This window comes from Ovis aries, chromosome 3 (assembly GCF_016772045.2).
Source record: "Ovis aries strain OAR_USU_Benz2616 breed Rambouillet chromosome 3, ARS-UI_Ramb_v3.0, whole genome shotgun sequence".
NCBI lineage: Eukaryota > Metazoa > Chordata > Mammalia > Artiodactyla > Bovidae > Ovis > Ovis aries.
The window spans coordinates 225,666,757-225,685,506 of NC_056056.1; the positions used below are offsets into that span (position 1 = coordinate 225,666,757).

General features: G+C 62.4%; 2 protein-coding genes across 13 annotated transcripts in view; one reads left to right on the plus strand and one right to left on the minus strand.

Annotated features, from left to right (window-relative positions):
• The window catches only part of PPP6R2 (protein phosphatase 6 regulatory subunit 2), a 63,441-nt gene extending 52,681 nt beyond the window's left edge, over window positions 1-10,760 (plus strand). For 5 of the 7 annotated variants that reach the window (XM_042247959.1, XM_060414320.1, XM_060414319.1 and 2 more), the window contains 14 exons: window positions 1,951-2,154; window positions 3,302-3,366; window positions 4,676-4,791; window positions 5,757-5,842; window positions 5,977-6,057; window positions 6,270-6,367; window positions 6,681-6,738; window positions 6,817-6,932; window positions 7,025-7,146; window positions 7,428-7,599; window positions 7,686-7,774; window positions 8,206-8,353; window positions 9,709-9,933; window positions 10,014-10,760. In XM_042247959.1, coding sequence (XP_042103893.1) covers window positions 1,951-2,154; window positions 3,302-3,366; window positions 4,676-4,791; window positions 5,757-5,842; window positions 5,977-6,057; window positions 6,270-6,367; window positions 6,681-6,738; window positions 6,817-6,932; window positions 7,025-7,146; window positions 7,428-7,599; window positions 7,686-7,774; window positions 8,206-8,353; window positions 9,709-9,933; window positions 10,014-10,065 — 1,632 coding nt within the window. In that variant the 3' untranslated portion in view covers window positions 10,066-10,760. Of the gene's footprint in view, window positions 1-1,950; window positions 2,155-3,301; window positions 3,367-4,675; window positions 4,792-5,756; window positions 5,843-5,976; window positions 6,058-6,269; window positions 6,368-6,680; window positions 6,739-6,816; window positions 6,933-7,024; window positions 7,147-7,427; window positions 7,600-7,685; window positions 7,775-8,205; window positions 8,354-9,708; window positions 9,934-10,013 lie in introns of those variants that run through there. The other 2 variants (XM_027968276.2, XM_042247961.2) reach the window with 2 other exon arrangements.
• Window positions 10,761-11,469: 709 nt separating this feature from the next.
• SBF1 (SET binding factor 1) overlaps window positions 11,470-18,750 on the minus strand; it is a 39,764-nt gene continuing 32,483 nt past the window's right edge. For all 6 annotated transcript variants that reach the window (XM_042247952.2, XM_027968271.2, XM_027968269.2 and 3 more), the window contains 5 exons: window positions 13,076-13,183; window positions 12,744-12,955; window positions 12,176-12,263; window positions 11,974-12,105; window positions 11,470-11,901 (listed from right to left, as the gene is read on the minus strand). In XM_042247952.2, the coding sequence (XP_042103886.1) occupies window positions 11,803-11,901; window positions 11,974-12,105; window positions 12,176-12,263; window positions 12,744-12,955; window positions 13,076-13,183 (639 nt within the window). In that variant the 3' untranslated portion in view covers window positions 11,470-11,802. The remainder of the gene's footprint in view (window positions 11,902-11,973; window positions 12,106-12,175; window positions 12,264-12,743; window positions 12,956-13,075; window positions 13,184-18,750) is intronic.

The window sequence follows — 18,750 nt, forward strand, 5'->3', positions numbered from 1 at the left end:
AGGAGAAAGGGGCAGCGACCCCCAGGAGACTGACCCAGACTTGCCCGGGAGGGTCCAGGCGTCTCTAGCGGAGGCGTGGGTCGACACTGGCCTGCTGCAGGGTCGGGGGCGCTGAGTGTGGCAGTGCCTGCACGGGGCCTTTTGAAGGAGGCACCATTGTCTTCGTTACCTCCACCATAGTTTGGCCCAGGGTTAAATAACAGGGAAGGAACACAGCCATCAATAGAATATTGGATTAAAGATTTACTGAGCATGGCCCTGCCCATCAGAACAAGAGCCAGTTTCCCCCTCAGTCAGTCTCTCCCATCAGGAAGCTTCCCTATGCCTCTTATTCTCATCCATCGGAGGGCGGACAGACTGAAAACCAGGATCACAGGAAACTAACCAGTCTGCTCTCATGGACCACGGCCGTGTCCAACTCAGCGAAACTGTGAGCCCTGCCGTGTGGGGCCGCCCACGATGGACGGGCCATGGTGGAGAGTTCTGACAAAACGTGGTCCACTGGAGAAGCCATGAAAATGCTCCTGTAACCGTGGGTGTGTGAGAAGCCTGAGCCCGTGCTTTCACCTGCTCCCAGTGCATCCCCAGGGGTGGAGTCGATGGAGCACGTAGTGATTCTGCGTCCAGCTGTTGGAGGCAGTGGGATTCTCACCAGCAGTGTCTTCACAGCCTCACTTACACATGCTTTCTGTTTTTTTGTAATAGCCATCCTGACGGGTTTCAGGTGGCACCTCACTATTTTGGTTTTTTAATAAGTCTATTTCTATGTTCGGCTACACTGGGTCTCCGTTGCTGTGGGGGCCGCCCTCCAGCTGTGGTGAACGAGCTTTTCATCGCAGTGGCGTCTCGTCACAGAGCTCAGGCTTCAGTAGTTGAGGTGCAGACTCAGCTGCCCCGTGGCATATAGGATGTCATTACTGGCTCCCTGGGCAGGGATGGAGCCCATGGCCCCTGCGTTGGAAGACAGGTTCCTAACCACTGGGCCACCAGGGTCGCCCTCACTGTGTTTCGATTTGTGTTTCCCGGTGGCGCAGTGGTGAAGAACCCACCTGCCAGTCCAGGAGGCACCAGAGACACAAGCTCAGGCCCTGAGTTGCAGAGATCCCTGGAGTGGGAAGTGGCAGCCCACTCCAGTATTCTTATCTGGAAACCCGGGGGCAGAGGAGCCCCGTGGACTATACAGCCCATGGGGTCGCAGAGAGTTGGTCACGGCTGAGCAGCTAAGCGTGTGCCCCGTCTCCCCACCCTGCGCTCCTGGCTTCCTTCCGTGGGGGCAGCAGGGGGTCTGGGCGTGGGCTGCTGTGAGCCCTGCTGGGTGTGAGGTGGCCATGGGGCGTGGGTAAGGGAGCCCGCCCCCTGCCCCGCGGTCGCGGCCTGCTGACCTCAGGCAGGTCTGGAGGCCCCGCGCAGGAAGCCACTGCCCATTCAGCCCCCAGGGGCTTCCACCCCAGGCCCCTTGGGGAGTGTCCACACGGGCCCCTAGTCATGGCCCCCCAGGGGGTGGAGAATCGCCCACGCTCCCAGTGATTTGTGGGTCTAAGATAAAATCATAAAAGAAGGGTGATAAAAACATGGCATAGCAAAACGCGTGCCATGTAGCGGAGGCGATTTCACAGGAAACTCGCAGCTTCATGGAGACGCACCCGAGAGGGGCAAGGCTGAGCCACCGTGGGCCAAGCCTCTCCCTTAGGACGGGGGAAAACAGACCCACAGGAAGCGCTCAGGAGCAGAGAGTAGAGATAGAAGCACGGCCTGGGCTGGATGGGGAGAGGTTGCGGGTGGTTCTTTGCGGACGTTGCTAGAAGCCCTGCAGCCAGATGTCAGGGTGGAGTGGGAGGGGGACAGAGCGGGCTGGGGGGACAGTGTGGGAGGCGGACGGACAACAGGGTCCCCCCAGGCTCCGCCCGCAGCAGACAGCCTGCGTGTGTCCCTCATCCCCTGTCTCTGCAGGACCTGTTTTTTAAGTACACTTGGAATAATTTCCTGCACCTCCAAGTGGAGCTCTGCATAGCCGCCATCCTGTCCCACGCTGCCCAGGAGGACAGGGCCGCAGCCAGTGGACCCGAGGGGGCACTGGAGCCTCCACCCTCCAGCGGGGACCCAGCAACCCCCCAGCCTGCCAGCAGCCTCCCCGAGAGCACCATGGTGACCCACGTAAGTCCAGCCGGGGTCATGTGAGTTGCCGTGTCCCGCCTGTCTCTGCATCCTGTGTGCCCTGAGGTCCACCCAGGCCGTGTGCACAGGCGGGGCTGTGGGCCTTGTGTGGTCTCCTTAACCCTCGCATGACGTGGGTGGGCTGCTCTGCTTTTGAAACCAGGAGACAGGAGACCCCAGCGCTTGTGGGTGGAGGGTCCAGGAGGGGTGCCGAGGAGCCCTGATGCTGCCTGTGCTGGGTCATCTGGGCTGTGGGAGTGAGCGGCCCCCAGATGGTGTGTCTGCCGCGGTAGGAGTGCCCGGGGAAGAGCAGACGCACCTTGATTCTCACGGGGGGGCTTCCTGGGGCTGTGAGCCTCTGGGGAGAGTGGCGGCTCTGCACGGCTCTCCCGATAGCCCGATAGCCCGAGACCCCCAGGGCCGGCCTTCTGGGGGCTGCAAGCCCTGCGTGGCCAGTGCCAGGCCTGCAGGGAGTTGGTCTAAGCGCTCCTTGGCGCTCCCTAAGGAGGGGAGGGAAAAGCAGAACATGGCACACGTGGTCCCCAAGCCAAGAGCCCAGCGGTGCACACTGGGCCCCAGGAGTCAGCCATGCCGCCCTCCTGCAGGTGACGCGAGGCCAGGGCGGGGGGGTGGTGGCGGGGCAAGGGTCCCCTGGGTCTGTGGCCAGAGGCCTGGGAGAGAGTCCTGAGGGGCCATGCCTGCAGGCCTGACCTGGGCGACAGCAAAGGCAGCTTCCTTGGGGAGAGGGCCGCGGGGCAGGGGGGCGGTGCTTGGGCCCTCCCACATGGTGAGGCTGCATGTGGGTGCAGGTGCGGCTGAGACCGGCACAGCCTCTGCAGGCGGGGTAGCTTCGAAGGGCTGGGGGCAGGGCAGCCCCGGGCCAGCGGCCTCTGCCCCGAGGAGCGAGAGCAGGGGCATGGCCAGCGGCAGGCGGCGGGGTGGAACTCGTGTCCCCTCGTGGATGGCCCTGGACGGCACTTGCCTGGGGCTGTGGTGGGGACCGTAGGGCTGGGCTCTGATGCTAGGTGTGCCCACAGGGAGCTCGGGGCTGACGTGTCCGCGTGCTGCCTGCTGAGCCCACTCAGCCCCGGGGGTGGGCGGACGGGGCGTGCTGCCCGCTGACCTGACCGCTGCCGCCTGTCCCCAGCTGTTCCAGAAGTGTTGCCTGGTCCAGAGGATCCTGGAGGCATGGGAAGCCAACGACCACACTCAGTAAGAGCCCTGGGGCCTGCGTGGGGCTCGGGGGGGGTGCCACGGAGGGTTTGTTTCCGAAGACAGGCCCCACTGCTGGGGGAGCAGCTGTGCTGCTGGCGGGGCTGAGGCGCAGGGCAGGCAGGCGGCGCAGCTGGGCCGCACTCAGGATCCTGCTCCTTGAGGCCTGCTTGCCTGGCTTTGGGGCCCCTCGCCTGCTCAGCAGCGGAGACCCCAGTCCTGTGTTCCACACCGTCTCAGGTCCCCGTGCTGGCCTCCAGCTGTGGTGCTCACAGAAGCCTCAAACCCTGGGCAGAGTGCCCAGGCCAGTCCCTGCCTCCTCCCTGCCCCTCCTGGCCTCTGGTCCCTTTGATCGGCTGGGGCCTCTCTCAAACGAGCAGGTGGTGTCGCCCGCCGCTCAGAGGTCTCGACTGCCTGGGTACGTGGTGTGACTGCAGGGCCCCCTCTGCTCCCACTCTGCCCTCCTAAGAGCTGCTCTGGGCGGGGCTCTCTGCGACCTCAGCTGGTTCATCCTTCCCGTCCTGCTGTGCTGAACCCACAGATCTGCGTCCGTCCTCACGGAGCCCCAGGCACAGCGGGGTCACCCTGGCTCCCGCTGGGCCCGGGTGTGGTGACTCGGGAGGCCTGTGCTGGGTCTCCTCCTGTGTGTCGCCTGTTGGTGCACACGTGTGTGTGCCTGTGTCGAGAGATGGCTCGGAGCTGTTAACCGAGGAGTCTCTGAGCCCCAGGAAGCGGTGGACAGGTGACGCCTCAGCCGAGCTCTGTGTCCTGAGCAGCTTGCTCACAGGCCTCCACCCTCGTGCGGCTTCGCCTCTGGCTGGTTCCTCCCAGTCTCGTGGCCCCTTTCCCCTGCTGGGGGGCCCCCGAGTCAGCTCCCTTGGTGTCCTCTCTGGCTGTGCCTGGGCTGAGCAGAGAACACGGCGCAGAGCAGGAGCCGCCCCTGGGGACCCGAGCCTGCGTCTTCCCGTCCTCTGCTGTCGGCCGCCCAGGGGGCAGATGAGAGGTTGAGGAAGGGCCGTGTGGGCGTGCTGGTGGCCACCAGCCAGGGCAGGGACAGCCACCCCTGCTGCTGCCCACTGCTGGGTCCCCGGTTGGCCCTCAGTCTCCCTGGGTCTTGGGACGCCCTCGGGCAGCTCTCGCGGCCCCGACGCGACCCTGGTGTGCCGGGCCTCCGGCTGTGCAAAGTTGAGTCGGGGGCGCTGGCGCCGAGCACATGGCTCAGCGAGCTCCGCGGGGAGGAGGCCTGTGGGAGGCGGCGGCCGACGCTGCGCCACGCGGGGCCCCGCTGACCTGATGCTCCCTCTCCTAGGGCGGCGGGCGGCATGAGGCGCGGGAACATGGGCCACCTCACCCGGATTGCCAACGCGGTGGTGCAGAGCCTGGAGGGGGGCCCCCTGCAGAGCCAGGTCAGCGAGGCCTTCCGAGGTGAGCGCCTCCAGGCCCGGGCGTCGCTGCCCGCGGTGCCCCCTGCGCTGCGGCCGTCGTCGCGTGGGACAGGCCCTGCTGCTGGACGGTCAGCTCGCCTCCCACGGGGTGACCTGCCCAGTGGGCCTTGGGCCTGAGTCGGTTCCCTGCCGAGCCCTGTGCTGTTAGTAAGAGCAGCCCAGAGCCCTTTGGGGCCCCCTCTCATCGCGGTCTGCGGCCTCTCCACCTGGGGCTGCCGTGTGCCCCTTGTGTATCCCGGACGGCACTCTTCAGCTCCCAGCAGCGCATCGTGGGCTGAGCTGGGGGGGCCTGAGGGGTTCAGATGGGAGAAGGTGGGCAGCCTGGCCTCTCGGGGAGGAGGACAGCACCTCTGAAGCAGTGGGTGCCAGCAGGGGTGAGCACTCGGGGCGCCAGGGGCGAGTGCACACAAGCCGGGCCCGAGGGCGGGATTCTGAGGGCAGTGAGGGGCTGTGGGCGGAGGCTGAGGACAGGCCCGGCCCGGGGCGAGGGGGCGCTGGGGAACGCTGAGCAGGCGCGCACCATCTGGGAGCCCTGGCTGGCTGTGTGTGCCGCCTGGGGCCCCTGAGCCTGCCGAGGCGCGGGAAGCTGCCTTGCCGATGTGCAGCTGGTCGTTCGCGTGCATACGGCCTTGGCGTGTTCCCTGCCGTGCCCCGCCAGACACCTCTGCAGTGGCCGCCGTGGCCCCCACAGCCCAGGGACAGCTGTGAGCTCAGCAGCTGGGGGGGCCTCCGATACCAGCATGGCGCTCAGTCCCTGGTGGGCTGGGTCAGTGTCTCTCATGGAGGCGTGCGCCCCTGACGGCCCTGTGCAGGGGACGGGGAGGGCGTCGGGGCCCGGTGTGCCCGGGAACACTCGCCCACGGGCTCGGGCCTGTGAGGCCAGGACGGGTGCGCGCTGCCGCGGGGTTCCAGAAACCAGGGGCTCAGTGCGCGGCCTTCCCACAGGGCTCCCGGCGGACTGCCGCGGGCGCTGGGAGAGCTTCGTGGAGGAGACGCTGTCGGAGGCCAACCGCAGGAACGCGGTGGACCTGGTGAGCAGGCCTGGCCTCCGGGCAGAGCTCTGCGGGCCCTGCGGTTCCACCCGGCCTGGGCTCACGGGGCTGCCTGTGCAGAGGGCTGGGGCGGCAGGGTGCCCGCTCACGCCTGCCCGCCCTGGCCGTTGCAGGTGGGCACACAGCACCTTCACCCCTCGAGTGAGGACGAGGACATGGAGGGCGTCCTCCCCAGCGGGCTGTCGCTGCAGCAGGTGCGTGCGGCCAGGCCTCCGCGTCCCCACGGCGCCGCGCCCTGCGCGCCGCCAGAGCCGCCAAGGGGGCCCCGGGCACTCTGCACCCATGGGACCCTTGGGGACGTGGTTGGCTCTGTGGGCGTGGCCGCCTTGGGCGCCCACCCAAGCGGGCAGGAGCTGGGAGAAGTCGCTGAGGGCGTCTCCTGAGAGCAGCCGGCCCTGTCGTCCAGGCGTTCTCCGAGTACCAGGTCCAGCAGATGACAGCCACCTTCGTGGACCAGTTTGGCTTCAGCGACGAGGAGTTTGCTGAGCAGGACGACAGTGTCAAGTGAGCCAGCAGCCTCTGCCCGCCTCCCTCGTGCCCGCCGCGTCCTCGGTGCCTGTGGGCGGGAGCTGGGTGCCGCTTGGCCTGACCAGGTCCCTGGCCTGCGGTCAGCACGGCTCAGGCTGTCACACCACCTCCTCAGCTGGACCCACATGCAACCCCAGGGTCTCGAGGTGCCCTCCGGGGAGGGCGGCAGGCGGGTCGCCCCTGGCTGTGAGCCTGCAGTGTGGCGCCCCCGCCCCCACCCCTCAGGTCCAGACGGGGCCACCTCCCGCCCCTTCTGGTGGAGGTCACGGTGTCCCTGCTGTCCTTGCAGCGCCCCATTCGACAGGATCGCAGAGATCAGCTTCAGCGTCGATGCCGATGACGATAGCGTGAGTCCGCGGGGTCTCTCGGAGGCGGCCAGGCTTTGTGGGCGCAAGGCCACGGGGCCCACGTGCACTCTCTCGCAGCCTGGCGCCGCGCTGTTTGAGGCCTGCTGCAGCGACCACATCCAGCCCTTCGACGAGGACGACGATCTCTGGGAGGCAGAGGAGACGCACCGTGCGGCCCGCGTGACCAGAGCCAGGTGGGCCGGGACGCGCCGGCCCCGCCCCACCTCAGCCCCGCCTCAGCCCCGCCCCAGCGCTCGGGGAGGGCAGCTGGCTCCTCTCCCCCCAGGTTCGGGGCCCCCCACGCATCAGAGCGCTGCCTGAAGGACGGCCCAGAGCGCCGAGGCCAGGGTACAGGCGAGGGTGTGGACGCAGCTCAGGCAGGCTCGCCGTGCGAGGGCGGCTCAGAAGGTAGGTGACGGGGCTGTGGGGGGCTTGGTGGAGACGCAGAGACAAAGGGTCTGGTGACCCCACCCTGCAGCAGACGTTTTCAGCCCCTGACAGTCTCTGGGTGGAGCCCAGAGCCACCCTCCGGCCACGCTGTCCTGGCTGGGGTGGGTGTCCCCGGGACTCTGGGGGAGGCACGCCTGCCCCCCTGCTGCGGAGCCTCCACGGTCAGTCACGCCTGGACCCCAGGGCAGGGCTGGCCGGTCTGCCTGCTGGGCGAGGGTGTGGACACTTGTCTCCCCCAGCAGGCTCCCCATGGGCCATGCCTGATGGGCCAGTGACTCCCATGGCTGCCAGCCCGGCCCCAGCAGTGGCGCTGGACGTGGGTTCCAGTGTGTGGGCAGCCAGCTCCCCCAGCACCTCTGCTCCAGAGGAGAAAGGCTGGGCCAAGTTCGCTGACTTCCAGCCTTTCTGTTGGTGAGGCGGGCGCTGGGGGGAGTGAGGGGCCCAGCTGCCTGAAGCCAGGTCTCCTGGCTCGGGCTGAGTGTCGGCCTCGTCCACAGCTCTGAGTCGGGGCCGAGGTGCAGCTCCCCGGTGGACACGGGCCACGGTGATGCCCAGGCTGGCCTGAACCAGGGCCCAGAGAGAGCCCGTGAGTGGGGGCTGCCTTGGGGCAGAGGAGTGGGGTGGGGCAGCCATGTCCCCTGGGTGATGGTGGGCCTGGAGCGGGCCTGTCGGCGGGGGGAGGGTCCACCTCCAAGCAAGGCCCCCGGGCTGGCCCACCGCCTCCCACGGGCGGATGGCGGGGCGCACCGAGCTGCCCTGTGCTTATCCTGGGCCTGTGCAGGGCCTGGCCCTGAGCCCTGTCAGACAGACTTGGAAGCCACCAGGCTGCGTGGTGGCCCTTCCTGCGGGGAGGACAGTTCTCTGCAGCTTCTGTGAATTCACAGACACGCGTGTGCATGTCGTACGGGCACAGTGGTGGGCGTGGGGGACAGCTGTGTCCCTGGGCCGTGGGCTGAAGTTCCCGCATGCTCCACACCGGCTCTGTCCTCACCTGGCATCGCTGGCCCCGTCTTGCAGTTGGTGCCTGGAGCACAGGTGTCCCCAGGAAGGCACCCCTGGTGGCCGCCAGCAGCCGCGAGGATGAGCAGAAGGCGGCTGCTGCCTCGGAGGCTGTCGGTGTGGGTCCCAGCCAGAAGGCCTCCCCGCTGTCCGTGTTGGGCCCCAGGTGAGTAGGCGGGGCGGGCGGCAGGGGGCTCCCGGGGGTGTGCAGAGGCCTGGACCTGTGCTCCCTCTCGTCCTGACGGCCCTGTGACTTCTCAGAGGCCAGCTCTGGATAGGAGGGACACCCCTTCCTCTAAGGGGAAGCCACTGGTGGTCACTGAGGTAGCGAGGGGCCAGCCCACCCCAGGCCTCACTGGAGGGGATGGCCAGGCTTCGGGGGTCCCGGGGGATGGGGGGAAGCTCTGGAGCTGCTGCCGTCCTGGGGGTGGGTGCTCAGTCCAGAGTCACAACCATCGCCGGGTGCCTCACACACATGTCTGTCTCACTGGACCAGTAGGACGAGGGTGTCTGGGGCTCTGCTTCGGCCCAGGCCCTGACAGAGGTGCTCTCCCTGTGAGCTCAGCCCTGCAACCACTCCGTGTGCAGGACAGGCCTACGGCCTGTGGGACCCTCTGTGGACAGATGCTCCGGGCTGGGCAGGTGGCAGGAGCTGTGTGCTGAGACGGGACGTGGGCGGCAGGGCTCTGGGCCGGGAGAGAAGCAGAGCTGAGTCGGCGTGAGGGGCGCCAGGCGGGCAGGGAGGACGGGGCTGCTCCTGGCTCCCCCGCCCCCTCAGATCCTCCCTCTAGGTTCTAGGCTCAGCCTGTCCATGGGGGCCCAGCTCTGCCTCAGCACACACTAGCTCCCGGGACCCAGGGGACGTTGATCCCACCAGTGCTGGGCTCACCCGTGGGCACAACCAGGAGGGAGCAGGCACCCGTCAGGAGGGGCTGGTTCTCACCGAGCCGCTCAGGGAGACCTGCAGCTCAGCTTCTTCCCTTCCTGACCCCCGTTTCCCCCGAAACCCACCCGGCGATGTTCTGAGAGCAAGTCCTTTGGTTTGGGGGGTGCACTTTGGGCCATTGTGGGTAACGAGCCAGGCTTGCCTGTAGGCTCCCCCCCACCCTTGCTGCCTCCCCGGAGTCCTCGCGAGGCAGTGGGTGATGCCCTGTAGTTGGGAGCGGGTGCGGCCGCTGGGTGCTGTGGGTGCTCCTGGGCCCCAGGCCACCCTCCTGCGCTCCCTGTCTCCAGGGGTGGGTGGGCACATTCTGGGCAGATGTGGCCTGTGGCTGTCTAGGGAATGGCCCTGGGCCACATGGTCCACAGAAGGGTGTGGGCTGTGGGGGCATCTGAGGGTCATTCCAGAGCAGGTGGGGGCCTGCGGGGGGCGCAGGGGCGGGCCGTTCCGGGTGAGCGCTCCTGGCAGGAGGCGGCTGCCTGGCGGGCTGTGCAGGGGTGGGGTGGGGGGGTCTCTGGAGTGTTTGGAACTTGGGGCGGCAAAACAGGGGCCCGGGTAACCAGAACCCTTCTGCTGCACAGGGCTGACTGTGCCCCCAGCTCACCGCCCGGCCCGGTGCCCCTGGACCCTGCCGAGGCGCCCACTGCCTCCGCTGAGGCCACCATGACGGGCCCTGCGCCCCAGGCCGTCTCCCCTGTGCTGGCCGTGGCTGTCCCCCCCGGGCCTATGGTGGCCGTCACCACCGCAGCCCCCGCCAGCCCAGCCGTGTCCATGGCAGCCGCCTTGGGGACAGTGCCAAGAGACAGGTGAGCCGGTCAGGCCAGGGGAGGGGCTGCGGGACCCCGGGCCAGGGAGCCCAGCCCTGAGCGACCCCCCCACCCCGCAGACAGGCTGGCGGGCCACCACCCTCCGGAGCCGCCCTCAGTGGCCCCGTGTGACGCCGCTGCTGCGCAGTCTTGGCACCCAGCCCAGAAAAGCACCTGGTGATGCAGTCTCTTTTTAATTTAATTTAATTTAATTTTAAAATAAATGCTGCATTGGTAAAGCTGGCACTTGGAACTAGCCAGACAGCCCCGCCTGCATTTCTCCTGCCTGACCCCGACCGGGTGGCCACGGGGGTCCAGCCCCGCACACAGCAATAAGGCCTTGGCCGTGGCTCTGCCTGTGGGAGCCCGGGGCTGCAACCCCAGAGGCCCGAGGGCCAGGCCAGACCCCACAGACTCCCTGCCTGTTTTTTACCAGTTTTTTCTTAGCAGATGCAGGAAGAGCCACGTGTTTGCACTTTTTATCTGGCGCAGGAGAGGGTCTCCAAGGCTCTGGGTCCAGATGCGGGGCTGGAGCAGGGCGGGCCAGACCGGGTCCCTAGCTGCCCAGAGCTGGGAGCGGGCCGTGCCAGGCTGCAAATGACTGCCTTAAAACCCAAGCTCCTGCAGCCTGGCGGGGTGTCCTGGGCCTCCCACAGTGCGCGCTGGCGGTGTGGGCCGTGGGCGGGGCGGGGCGCCCCCAGCAGTGCTGGGGGGCACCGAGCTGTCCGGGGGGCAGGGGGGTGGTCTGCAGGGTCAGCTCACATGACCTGACGATCTGACGGCACTCAGACCCTCGCCTCCAATAAAGGTTGTCACTCTCACCTACAGACCTTGTGTCTCGCGTGGTGTTCAGCGGCAGGCCCTCCACTGCCCCAGGCCCGTCTGAGTCAGTGCCAAGAGCAGCTCCGCCTGGAGTTGAGCGCTGGGCAGGGCCTCAGCCCGACGGCTGTCTCCGGGCCGGGAGCCCCCCTCCCACAGTGGGTGCCCCACTGTGCTGTGCTCTCCACCCAGGACCTCTCGGGGGCCCCTGGCCTCTGCAGTGCCACACCCCACCTCCCACCTGCTGCCGCCCTGCCACTGGTTGGCACCCATTGCAAGTGAGACCCAGTCCAGGTGACCCCCATTACAGCCCAGAATAGGGCAGTGGGGATGGTCAGGGCCAGATGGCAGGACTCACGGGAGTAAGAGACAGGCATTTGGATAGAGTTCCCAGCACAGATGCCGTCAGGGCACCATGCCCCGCCACCCTGCGTCTGCCCGAGCACCCCTGCCTTCTCGAACACCCACCCTCCTGGCGTCCCCCTGGCCCGGGTACTCTCATCTGGCCAGGGACCACGGAGCTGCACCGTCCTTGCCACCCCCCAGCCCTCTGGATGCAGGGCAGCTTCCTGGGGGGTCGCTGCTCTGTACCAGCCCCAGGGTTGCCTGAGGCCTGGTGGGGAGCAGACCCCAAACAAGGCCCTGACAATGCCCCCCATGATGCGGCCCGGGCTCAGGGTGGGGGGGTGGGGAAAGCAGGTGGAACAGACGCAGGCACGCGGTGTCGTTAGCTCTTTATAGACTCTCGTTCTAGGAAGAGGGCGCCTGGGGCCGGCCGGCCAGGGCCAGCACACAGACGGGCGGGGGGGACTATTTACAGGCCCACCGCGAGGGCTGTACCGTGCTGCTCCCGGCGGGCACTCAGCCAGGCCTCCAGGGAGCTGGAGCTGGAGCTGGCGGGGCGGGGCGGGGCGGGGCGGGGCGGGGGGCTGTACACGCAGGGGGAGGGCCTCAATACTGTCAAGGGTGGGGGCTGTAAACATGGCCGGGGGGCCCTGCCCACCCCTAGTGGTCGGTAACTGGACGCAGGGCTGCGGGGCAGGGCCACGCTCAGGCGTCCGACAGGCAGCTCTGGATCTGGTCCACCCACTGCTGGGCCGACGGCACGTCCTGGGCACAGAAGTTGTAAACGCGACGCGTCGTCTTCACCTGCGGACACAGGACGCTGACCCTCGGCCCTCCCGGGGGCAGCTGCCCCACCCCACTCCCACCGCAGCTCACGTCAAAGAAAGCCTTCTCATCCACGGTCTTGGGGGCGCCCATGGCGGGCGTGCCTGGTGCCACAGCCTCCACCTCGGCCAGGTCGATGACACCCTTGCACTCCGTGTCAGCACGGTGGTCGTAGTAGCGCAGCTGCGGTGGGGGGGCAGGAGTCAGGGCGGGGCCCTCGAAGCCCCACCCCAGCGGGGCGCCCAGCACTCACCTGGTGCTTCGTCTTGTCCAGCACAAACCAGCGGGCCTTCCAGGGCTTCATGAAGGCACCTTTCTTGTACAGGGTGCCCTCGTAGGACCTGTGTCGGCAGCAGGACCGGCCAGACCACTTCAGGGCCTGGCCCTGGTGCCCTCTGCACCCCTGCCAGGGCCAGCAGCAAAGCCCAGGCACTCGCCCCCAAGCCAGCCTCAGCCCGGAGCCCTGGGCCCCGACGGGCTCGTGAGGGCCTTGCCAGGGCCTCAGGGCAACAACATCCCACGGACAGCAGGCCCCAACAACCGGGCAGGTTTCCGGTGACTGCGGCCAGCGGCGCCTGGGCCCAGAAAGGGGGTGCAGCCCGCGGGGCCCATGCCAACCGCAGCCGTCCCTTCCCTCTCTGGCTGAGGTCACCAGCTCCGTGTCCCAAAGGCTGAGCCCACCTGCTTCTTCCCAGCCCTGGTCAGCTCACGTGGAGGCCACCGGCAGGGCCTCCCCCACCAATAAGTCCTGAGAAATCCCTGCGAGCCCCCCGAAGGCGCCCCCTGAAGCCCGCCGCGCCTGTTCGGGGGCGGCCGCAGACCTGTTCTCACTCTCCGCCGTCTGGAACTGGCTGTAGAGGGTGCTGGTGCTGCGGCGGGCTGCCTGCCGCGAGCTGGACACGGAAGAGCCGCTGCTCTGGTCACTGTCCAGGCTGAGGCTCAGCGTGGAGCCCACAGGGCCCTCCTGCAGGTACACACCCAGCGAGCGGCGGTGGTGGGGCACGCTGGACACCAGCAGGGAGCCGGGGGTGCCCTGCAGGCAGGAAGGGGCCCGGGTCAGGGGGGCCTCCCCGCCTCCTGGCTGCAGGCCTGCCCACCCGCCCCCCACACCCGCCCCGCTCACACCCGCCCCGCTCACACCCGCCCCGCTCACACGTCCGTCTGGCCGGCCCTCGAGGCGCTGGGCCGCCTTCACCCGATCCCAGGCGTCCTTCCAGCGCTCGGGGGGTCGGCCCAGCTCAGTCTCCAGTCGCTGCATCTCCTGCGGGGGGGAACCAGTGAAGTAAAAGGTTCTGCAGAAGGGGACACGTGAAGACAAGGATGAAGGCTGCAGAAAGGAGACGGAGAAAAGATGCACCGAGCGTGCGACTCATCCACGAGCCAGAGGCGCAAGGGCGCGGGGCTGGACAGAGCCCGCACGTGGAGAAACCCCGCACGTGGAGAGACGGCTGAAGAGAGACTCCAAACGTGTCAGCCAGGAAAAAAGCTGTCTTCAAAAGAGCAACAGGGCGCTGCCTGGCACACAGGCAGGAGGAGCTGAGCGGTTACGGGGCCATGCTGCAGCCTGAGGCCCAAGAGGGTCACACGGGAGCCCGAGCGGGCAGGGCAGAGGCGGGGGGGGGGGAGCAGGAGCTCGACCCTCTCCCCACAGACACCCCCCACCCCGAGCATCTCTAGCCAAGAGCAAGCGCCACATGTGCAGCAAGATCCTGCGAGGCCTGGCAGAGAGCAGCTACTCAAAAGCTGTGAGCTACATCTGGACGCTGGAGGCCACACCGTGTGGGGAGATGCAGAATCCACGGGGACACCCTGCTGATGGCACAGACCTTCTGCTGAAACCTGAAAAGACCATGTCCATGGAGCCTGGAGGAAAGGCTTCTCTACGAGGAGCAACCCCATGTCCAAGGAGTGGTGGCTGCGCAGGGGCCGAGAGGAGCTACTCCACATGCAAGGTCAGGAGGGGGCGGCCGTAAGGAGATACCCCTCGTCCAAGGTAAGAGAAACCCCAGTAAGATGGTAGGTGTTGCAAGAGGGCATCAGATGGCAGACTGAAACCACAATCGCAGACAATAAGCCAATCTCATCACACTAGAACCACAGCTTGTCTAACTCAGTGAAACTAAGCCATGCCGTGTGGGGCCACCCAAAACGGGCGGGCATGGTGGAGAGGGCTGACAGAATGTGGTCCCCGGGGAGAAGGGAATGGCAGACCACTTCAGTATTCTTGCCTTGAGAACCCCATGAACAGTACGAAAAGGCAAAATGATAGGATACTGAAAGAGGAACTCCCCAGGTAGGTAGGTGCCCAATATGCTACTGGAGATCAGTGGAGAAATTACTCCAGAAAGAATGAAGGGAAGGAGCCAAAGCAAAAACAATACCCAGTTGTGGATGTGACTGCTGATAGAAGCAAGGTCTGATGCTATAAAGAGCAATATTGCATAGGAACCTGGAATGTCAGGTCCATGAATTGAGGCAAATTGGAAGTGGTCAAACGAGATGGCAATGGTGAACGTCGACATTCTAGGAATCAGCGAACTAAAATGGACGGGAATGGGTGAATTTAACCCAGATGACCATTATATCTACTACTGCGGGCAGGAATCCCTCAGAAGAAATGGAGTAGCCATCATGGTCAACAAAAGAGTCCGAAATGCAGTACTCGGATGCAATCTCAAAAATGACAGAATGATCTCTGTTCGTTTCCAAGGCAAACCATTAAATATCACGGTAATCCAAGTGTATGCCCCAACCAGTAACGCTGAAGAAGCTGAAGTTGAACGGTTCTATGAAAACCTACAAGACCTCTTAGAACTAACACCCAAAAAAGATGTCCTTTTCATTATAGGGGACTGGAATGCAAAAATAGGAAGTCAAGAAACACCTGGAGTAACAGGCAAATTTGGCCTTGGAATGCAGAATGAAGCAGGGCAAAGACTAATAGAGTTTTGCCAACAGAACGCACTGGTCATAGCAAAGACCCTCTTCCAACAACACAAGAGAAGACTCTATACATGGACATCACCAGATGGTCAACACCGAAATCAGACTGATTATATTCTCTGCAGCCAAAGATGGAGAAGCTCTATACAGTCAGCAAAAGCAAGACTGGGATCTGACTGTGGCTCAGGTCATGAACTCCTTATTGCCAAATTCAGACTCAAATTGAAGAAAGTAGGGAAAACTGCTAGACCATTCAGGTATGACCTAAATCAAATCCCTTATGATTATACAGTGGAAGTAAGAAATAGATTCATGGGATTAGATCTAATAGACAGAGTGACTGATGAACTATGGACTGAGGCTCGTAACATTGTACAGGAGACAGGGATCAAGACCATCCCCATGGGAAAGAAATGCAAAAAAGCAAAATGGCTGTCTGGGGAGGCCTTGCAAATAGCTGTGAAAAGAAGAGAAGCAAAAAGCAAAGGAGAAAAGGAAAGATATAAGCATCTGAATGCAGAGTTCCAAAGAATAGCAAGAAGAGATAAGAAAACCTCTTCAGCAATCAATGCAAAGAAATAGAGGAAAACAACAGAATGGGAAAGACTAGAGATCTCTGCAAGAAAATTAGAGATACCAAGGGAACATTTCAAGCAAAGATGGGCTCGATAAAGGACAGAAATGGTATGGACCTAACAGAAGCAGAAGATATTAAGAAGAGGTGGCAAGAATACACAGAACTATACAAAAAAGATCTTCATGACCCAGATAATCACAATGGTGTGATCACTCACCTAGAGCCAGACATCCTGGAATGTGAAGTCAAGTGGGCCTTAGGAAGTATCACTACGAACAAAGCTAGTGGAGGTGATGGAATTCCAGTTGAGCTGTTTCAAATCCTGAAAGATGATGCTGTGAAAGTGCTGCACTAAATATGCCAGCAAATTTGGAAAACTCAGCAGTGGCCACAGGACTGGAAAAGGTCAGTTTTCATTCCAATCCCAAAGAAAGGCAATACCAAAGAATGCTCAAACTACCACACAATTCCACTCATCTCACATGCTAGTAAAGTAATGCTCAAAATTCTCCAAGCCAGGCTTCAGCAATACATGAACCGTGAACTTCCAGATGTTCAAGCTGGTTTTAGAAAAGGCAGAGGAAACAGAGATCAAATTGCCAACATCTGCTGGATCATAGAAAAAGCAAGAGAATTCCAGAAAAACATCTATTTCTGCTTTATTGACTATGCCAAAGCCTTTGACTGTGTGGATCACAATAAACTGGAAAATTCCGAAAGAGATGGGAATACCAGACCACCTGACCTGCCTCTTGAGAAACCTGTATGCAGGTCAGGAAGCAACAGTTAGAACTGGACATGGAACAACAGACTGGTTCCAAATAGGAAAAGGAGTACATCAAGGCTGTATATTGTCACCCTGCTTATTTAACTTATATGCAGAGTACATCATGAGAAACGCTGGACTGGAAGAAACACAAGCTGGAATCAAAATTGCCGGGAGAAATATCAATTATCTCAGATATGCAGATGACACCACCCTTATGGCAGAAAGTGAAGAGGAACTAAAAAGGCTCTTGTTGAAAGTGAAAGAGGAGAGTGAAAAATTTGGCTTAAAGCTCAACATTCAGAAAACGAAGATCATGGCATCCGGTCCCGTCACTTCATGGGAAATAGACGGGAAACAGTAGAAACAGTGTCAGACTTTATTTTTGGGGCTCCAAAATCACTGCAGATGGTGACTGCAGCTATGAAATTAAAAGACGCTTACTCCTTGGAAGGAAAGTTATGACCAACCTAGACAGCATATTAAAAAGCAGAGACATTACTTTGCCGACTAAGGTCCGTCTAGTCAAGCCTGTGGTCATGTATGGATGTGAGAGTTGGACTGTGAAGAAGGCTAAGCGCTGAAGAATGGATGCTTTTGAACTGTGGTGTTGGAGAAAACTCTTGAGAGTCCCTTGGATTGCAAGATCCAACCAGTCCATTCTGAAGGAGATCAACCCTGGGATTTCTTTGGAAGGAATGATGCTGAAGCTGAAACTCCAGTACTTTGGCCACCTCATGCGAAGAGTGGACTCATTGGAAGAGACTGTGATGCTGGGAGGGATTGGGGGCAGGAGGAGACGGGGACGACCGAGGATGAGATGGCAGGATCACATCACCGACTTGATGGATGTGAGTTTGAGTGAACTCCAGGAGTTGGTGATAGACAGGGAGGCCTGGCGTGCTGCGATTCATGGGGTCGCAAAGAGTCGGACACGAGTGAGCGACTGAATTGAACTGAATTGAACAGCTGCCTACCAAAGTGTAAGAACAGCCCCTGAAAAGACCAAGCTGACCCACAAGGTCACTAAATGCCAGCAGGAAGAAAACCCACGACCCTGAACGAAGACAAAGAGATCTTGATCTTCAACAATGTCCAGCTCACAACAATTCTTAGGCAAGCCTGAAGGCAGGTAGAGAAGCAGCATCATCAGAGGAAGGTGGAACAGACCCGCAATAAACTGGATACTCAAGCAGCATACGAGAAGTTCAAGACAGTTAGAAGTACATTTACGATTTCAAGATGAACCTAACGGTTGAGAAGATGGGGAATCTCCAGAGAGAAAAAAACTATAAAGAAAATGGAAACTCTCGAGGTGGAAACTCTTAATATCTAAAATAAGAAATTCATTAAATAAGCTTCAGAGCATTCTAACCTTAAGGAGGAACAGGGCAGTGGACTCGTGAGCAGGGTGATATAAATCGCACAACACAATCTGCAGAGGAAAACCCACAGAGCCTTAACGACCTACGGGGCCAGAAAGTCCCTCCCAGAAGAAATGAGGGCAATAGAGGGTAAACTGTTTAAAGAAACAATGGTCTAAAATCCAGTAAATGTGATTAAAACCATCACCCCACTGCGTCTAAGACGCTTAAAGAGCTCTAAGCAGAACACACACAAAAGCCCACGTGATGGCCAGACTGCGGACACTGGAGATGAAGAGAAGGGCTCCCCGGCGGCCGAGCGCAGAGAGAGCCGGCCACCCGCGCGGGGACGGCCCCAAGCCTGGCCCAGGAAGGGCCCACACGCGCCGGAGGGAGCAGGGCCGCGCCACCAGCACAGAGCCTGCCTGTGCGCCAGAGCCGCGCTCGGCAGCGAGGAAGGCCGCTGCCCTGCGAAGCCCGCACTCCGCAGCTGGAGGAAAGCACAGCAACAGCGGAGATCCAGGACAGCCCCATGGAGGCGAGTGAGATGGGCAGGAGGCCTGAGAGGTCGTCGGGGAAAAGGGTGACGTCACACACACTTTACAGGGGCGAGAGGGCGCGCCAGCACTCAGAAACAGCGCCAGCAGGAGAGCCTGGAATGACGCCTTTAAACTGCCAGGGCCAAAGCTGTGAGCCTAGAGTTCTGCATCCGAGGAAAACACCCTTTCAAGAGAGAAAGCACAGAGAGAGAGCAACGAAGGGAACAACGCCATCTGCCGCTGCACCAAAAAGAGCGAAACAGCCGGGAGTGCGCCTGCCCACGGAGGCCGGAGACCCCACGCAGAGCCGTGAGGCACCGAGGAGAGACGCCGCAGGTGCCAGTTCGCTGGGGAGGCGCAGCGCGCTCTGGAGCCGGGAGAAGCCGTCCTGTGAGCTCGCTGCTGACCGGGGTGCTGTCTCCAGAAATGACCACCTGTGGCCAGTGACTTTAGCATTGTGGCTGGGCAAACACTAATCTGCTCATTCACTGTGCAGGCTGTTACACGCAGCGGTTGCACACGACACGCCTGGAAAGCTGCCTAGTTCCCGAGCAGGGCTCTCGGCCCACTGTTCTGTAGCGTCCTCCAGTGCCATGAGTTTCCGTCTCACGTCCCATTTCAGAATCAATCTCTAAGGGT